The following is a 5,656-nucleotide window of genomic DNA, read 5'->3' on the forward strand; positions in this document are numbered from 1 at the left end:
CCCCCGCACCCCGCAGAGACAACCCGCCGTCAGGCCCCAGGCGGGCGCCCACCTGCATCTGCTGGAAGCACCGCAGCGCCTCCGCGGCGCGCCCCCGCGCCTCGAAGCTCCGCACCAGCGCGAAGAAGGCGCGCGCGCCCAGCGCGCCGCCGGGCGCGAGCCGGATGACGGCCTGCAGCTCCCCAGGCTCCACGTCCGCCGCGAGCACGGCGCGCAGCAGCGACTCCAGGCTGCGGCGGCCGAACGCGAAGGGCCGGGGGCGCTGGGCCAGCAGGGCATGGAGTATGGAGTAGTCGCCCTTGCTGAGGGAGAGCTGTCGGTTGTTTCGGTTGGGGCATGGTGGCGACAGGGAGGCCGGCGAGCGGCGGGGACGGGTGAGAGCAGCGGGGGAGGGGGACACCGGCAATGGGCCGAGGGGCTGGCTGTACGGCTAGCGACCGGGGCGGCTGCGGGCGGCGGCTGCTTTCGAGGCGCGTGGCTGGCGATCCGCCTGGTCACACGGCGCCTGGCAGCTGCATGCGTGCCAGTGGGGTTACCACATGTTGTGCAAGACACCGTACCCTGATCCCCGACACAGCCACCTTACGACACACACACACACACACACACACCCAACAACCAGACCAGACGGTCCATGGCCCTCACATTCACAAGCTGCACCGCCGTGTGCGCGACGACGTGCGCCGTGTGCGCCGGCAGCGGCCGCGACGCGAGGAGTGCCACGAGCTCCCACGCCTGCTGCGCCTGCTGGGGCCCCCGCACCGAGTCTACCAACTGCTGCAGGCCGCCGGCAGCTGGGGGGGCGACAGGGGCCACGCGAGGGCGGGTGTGAAGTGGGCGGCCGGGCGGCGGGGAGTCTCGATGCCGGCGGGTGGTTTCTGGACGCTCGGAGGTGCATGGCAGCCGGCTGCGTTGCTGCGACACCGCGCTGCCGGACTGCGCCCGCTTCGACGCCCCGACTGGTCAGTCAGGAGGGTTGCGAGTTTCAGGCCGGCAGAAGCAGCAGCCTGAGTGTGAGACCCTTCAGCAGGAGTGCCGCGTGTTACTTTTTCCGCTGGCGGGCGCACCTTGGACCCAGTGGGGCAAGAACGGGGACGACGCGTGCAGGCGGCAGTAGGCGCTCCACTCCGCAAACGACGCGTGCCCATCCGCCACCGCGCTCGCCGGGCTCGCCGGGCTCGCCCGCTGCCGGCGCGGCTGGCGCGGCTGCCCGTGCTGCTGCCATCGCTGCTGCTGGCGCCGCTCCCGAGGATTCCGACGCTGGTCTCGCTCCCACTGCCGCTGCGCCTGCCCCTGCTGCTGCTGCCACCGCCAATTCTCGAAATCGCCAGCGTCTTCTTGCGATTGCGCCGTAGCGAAGTCCACGCCCCTCTGCAGATGCCGCAGCTCGTCAGCAGAGGTGTGGCCGCTGCCATTTGACGATCTGCCATGTCGGATGCTGTCGGCGCCCTCAATAGCTGGCTCAGCAGGTGCAGCGACTAAGCCGGCGCTGCTCGTGTTCTCGCCGCTGCAGCGGCGCTCTTCGAGCAGCACCGCCGTGCTGGGCCCGGAGGGTGGTGTGTGACGAAAACCTGTGCGAAATTGAAGCGCCAATGAGGAAGATCCTATGTGCACGCTACAGGAAAGCCCCCTGGTCCGCAGCGTTGGCAGCAGCGCGCTTACCCAGCCTGTGCTGCTTCACGAACTTGAGCGTGAGCAAGGGAGGTGCCGTGGCTGTCGCATTTCCAGCATATACACGCAGCCTAGGGCGCTGCATTGGCCCAGGGAGCCCGCTGATGACCAGCATGGCGAAGCGAACGAAACAGAGCAGTCAGCCCCCTTTTGTTGTGATGTCTCGGAACTAAATCGATTTATCAAGTGTTAACGAAGCGGCTGCTCTGCTTTGCGGTCGCCGTCATGTGCGACGAGTGTGTCAAACAGTCCAGAGTGATGTTTCCTTATCTTGATCGCCTTCTGACGCGGCGCTTTATTCCTCGAGTGCATATCATCTCTTCCACCATACTAAAGGCGGCTACTTGGGGCGTCCAATCTGCTGGGTGCAATTCAAGCGTGTTCTGCTTGGTGCCGCGGAGCTTAGATGGGCTCTTACGTATGGAAGCGGGATGGTGCGGTCCCCACAGTTGCCGCGCATGCTGCGCAGCAGCAGCCCGGGCACGTTGTGGGATCGGCAACCGGCGCCGCGGTCGACGCAGCGCGCAGGGCCGATGCTGCAGGTGCGGACGCAACGACGACGGGCCCCACAGCGCCAGGCAATCAGGCGGTCAAGCGCCCTCATCTGCAGGGCGACGCGGCAGATAGGGCAGTGCCCGTCAAGCGATGTCGCATCGACGGCCCAGCAGCGGCACCACCCCCCGCACCTGGTGTCCGGGCTGCTGCTGCACAGCAGCAGCAGCAGCAGCAGCAGCAGCATCAACAGCAGCACAAACAGCATCAACAGCAGCACAATCAGCAGCAACAGCAGCAACAGTACCAGAAGCAGCAGCAACAGCACCAAAAGCAGCACCAAGAGGAGCACCAACCGCACCAGCAGCAGCATGCGAGGCCCGCACCCCACGCGAACCAGGCCGCCGCCACGCCTGGCAGTGCGTCAGGGCCGGACCAGGTTGCCTCCGACGCAGCGGCAAACGGCACTGAAGCTTGTGGCAGCGCCGGCGCTGAGGGCTCCGCGACAGCCACCCAAGAAAGCGCACCCGCCCAGCAGCAGCCACTGCACCAGCGCGGGCCCCACCCCCGCCGCCACCAGCAACAGAACCCCCACCGCGCGCTCCACAACCATGTGCGGCACCAGCAGCAGCAGGCGGCCGCAGCGGCGGCGGCGGCAGCAGCTCTGAAGGAGAAAGAGGAGCAGCTCGCAGCGCTCAAGGCGGCGATCGCGGCCAAGGAAGCGGAGCAGGCCGCAGCGCGCAAGCGCGCGGCCGCGGCGGCAGCGGCCGCGGCGGCGGCGGCCGAGGAGCGCCGGCGCCAGGAGGCGATCCAGGCGGAGAGCCGCCTGCGGCAGCAGCGGCTCAACAGCGCGTTCGGCGCCGCCTTTGCAAGCGCGGCTGCCAAGCCGAAGCCGCCGCCGTCGCCGCCGCCGCCGGCGGCACCGCAGCAGCGGGGCTCCGGCGGCGGCGCGGGCGCCAAGGCGGGGGCGGATGGCCTGGAGGAGAGCGACGACGACCTCGTCCGGCGCGTGCTGTCATCCAAGGGCGGCGATTACGACGTGCTGCGGCTGCGGCGCGGCTGCGGGGCGGCGGCGCTCAAGGCGCGGTACCGCCAGCTTGCGGTGCGGCTGCACCCCGATAAGTGCAAGGCGAAGGAGGGCGCGAAGGATGCGTTCCAGAAAGTGTCCCAGGCGTACGACGCCCTCAAGAAGGTGGTCGTCTGACGCGGGGACGCCTGACGTGGTCCCTTCAGCCCCCCACTGGCTGAAACCGAGTGGCCGCTGCGCGGCCGTCGAGGCGGCGGATCGCACCGCTGTTGGGGCAGACTGTACTCAGTCTAGCCAGGTCGTCAGGGGCTGGGTCTGCTGCGCGCCGCGGACGCCCTCTCGCCGCAGCTGCGGGCGCCCAACCGCCCCGCGTTTGCAGCCTGCCCAGCGCAGCGCAGCAGGGGTCTACCCAGGACCCCCGCATTGCTGCTGGGCGTGGGTATGCTGAGTGTGCGCTGGTCGCCCTTTTCGGCTCTCACGCGGATGCTTTGGTTGCGTGTGTTTGTGTCTTGCTGATTTCTTTTGTTCCCATTTCGGCCCAGCCTTTGACTTGCGACAACCTCTCAGCAACCAGCCTGCAATGCACATGATGTGACTGACTTTGACTGCAGGCAATGAATGAGAAACAGCCAAACCAGCGTCCAAGTGTGTATAACACCTGATGCGTTGATGCCCGAGCGCGGCAAGACTCATGTGCAATATCACACCAGCAAGCAAGTGCGCCAGGGATTGGGTGTAATGGCACGTCAGAAGGGCCTGCGCGGGCCAGATGATGCACACACCAGGCGAGCTTTACGCACCAGGCCAGATGGTGCGTGCATCATAGGACTGGACATACCAGATGCTTCATGCAAGTTCAAATACTATCACAACCACTCTTTGATCCTGATGGACACAAGCAATGTGTGTGTATGGGTTCTGAGTCTGTAGGGGGACCTCAACTTGCCCGCTAGTGGGAGCACAGGAAAATGTACGCGGGGCGGCAACCATCCAGATCCCGGCGACCCTGGCGGCCAGCAAACCAGCGCACTCCAGTGAATACCGGTAGCATACCTGGACCAGATTGACCGTCGTCCCTTGATATTGTTTGACATTTTCAAACCATCACATAGTCAAGCCCAGCCTTGACCGCAATACAGCACAGCCTCTGGCACGCAGCAGAGCACATCAGCGGGGTGCATATAGCTGCCAATAATCTTATAGGAAAGTCGTGCAAGATGGGGTGCTGCGGAAAGGACGATGACCACGAGAAGGAGGTGCGACATTGTCAGATCACCCTCAATCGCCACTATCACCGTGATTTATTCTGTCAAACAATCATCCAAATGGCGGGGACACTATGGAACCCCGCGGCAGGGTATGGTGGAGAACCGCAAGTGCAGGGACGTGCTGTTCCTGCTTGTGTTCGCTGCCTATTGGGCCGGAATGTTCGTGGTGGCAGGTATTGCGTTCCAACAAGGTGATTGGTGCCTGAGCCGATGTGCACACCCCCGATCGCAGTCGCCCGTCCGACATGGCGGCGCGCACGTCCTGCATCTCTCCTGCTGCTCGCTGTTCGCGCTGGTTCGCCCCTTGCGGCTTTGACGTATGCAGCACGACGCCCACATTCACATGCTGGCAGCCTCCCCTCATGCACTTTGTCAGTTCCCTCCCATGCACCCATGCACCATCGCGCCTGCGTCCCCCCCCCCACCACCACCAGGCGATCCTCGGCGCCTGGTGTTTGGCCTGGACTCCCGCGGCTTGCTGTGCGGCACCAACAACACCTACCGCAACAGCTCTGTAGACTTGACAGACAAGCCCAACCTCTATTACCTGAACGTGAGGGTACCCGATTTGCAGTGTGATGGCTAAGAATGTTACTGCACTGTTTGTCGAGCGCAGCAAGGAACTGCCATCTCTTAGGATGGTTTCAAGGGGGCTGAGCAGGGGGGGCGCACCAGTGCGACGCCTGCATACGCTGCGAGAGGGCCAATGTCGCCATACCATCGGAGGCTGGGTGCAAGGAAGACAGAGCGGCACCACCCAGCTGATGCGAGCAGCCGCCCCAAGCGACGCCCGACCTCCCCGCGTCCACGCAGGCCCCTCCTGCTTGCACGACTCCAGCCGCCTGTTTCCCATCACCCATCAACGACCGCACCACCGCACCCAACGTTCCAACACCAATGTTCCGGGCCCGATGTACCCCCCCGCCCCCATCGCTGGGCCCAACGCACCCGGCCCCCCACTGCCAAAACATGACCTCCCCAGGCCCTGGACCTTCTTGATGCAGCCACCATATCGTATGCCAAGAGCGTCTGCGTCGCAGACTGTCCGGGGGAGATGCAGCGCTGCTCGGTGGCGTCGATGCCGTGCACCCGGGAGTCGTCTTACCGGTGGGTGGGCCGCTGTTTGTGCAGGGGGAGGGGCCAGATGGGATGGGGCAGGGGGTGGGGCTTTTGTCTTTGAGAGTGAAAGTGTGTTAGT

The 5,656-nt window shown here is 65.3% G+C and overlaps 2 protein-coding genes across 2 annotated transcripts in view; one reads left to right on the forward strand and one right to left on the reverse strand.

Annotated features, from left to right (window-relative positions):
* MNEG_7593 (hypothetical protein) overlaps window positions 1-1,786 on the reverse strand; it is a gene marked incomplete at both ends in the record, with an annotated part of 2,336 nt that extends 550 nt beyond the window's left edge. Inside the window, 3 exons of the mRNA XM_014043934.1 lie at window positions 53-313; window positions 646-794; window positions 1,663-1,786. Coding sequence (XP_013899388.1) covers window positions 53-313; window positions 646-794; window positions 1,663-1,786 — 534 coding nt within the window. The remainder of the gene's footprint in view (window positions 1-52; window positions 314-645; window positions 795-1,662) is intronic.
* A 418-nt stretch (window positions 1,787-2,204) lies between these two features.
* MNEG_7594 (hypothetical protein) lies at window positions 2,205-3,367 on the forward strand (the record flags this gene model as incomplete). Its single annotated transcript, XM_014043935.1, has 2 exons — window positions 2,205-2,213; window positions 2,792-3,367. The coding sequence occupies 2 exons, from the start codon at window positions 2,205-2,207 to the stop codon at window positions 3,365-3,367; spliced, it is 585 nt and encodes a 194-aa protein (XP_013899389.1).
* Between the last annotated feature and the right edge of the window lie 2,289 nt (window positions 3,368-5,656).

Source organism: Monoraphidium neglectum, assembly GCF_000611645.1.
Source record: "Monoraphidium neglectum strain SAG 48.87 unplaced genomic scaffold scaffold01357, whole genome shotgun sequence".
Lineage (NCBI taxonomy): Eukaryota > Viridiplantae > Chlorophyta > Chlorophyceae > Sphaeropleales > Selenastraceae > Monoraphidium > Monoraphidium neglectum.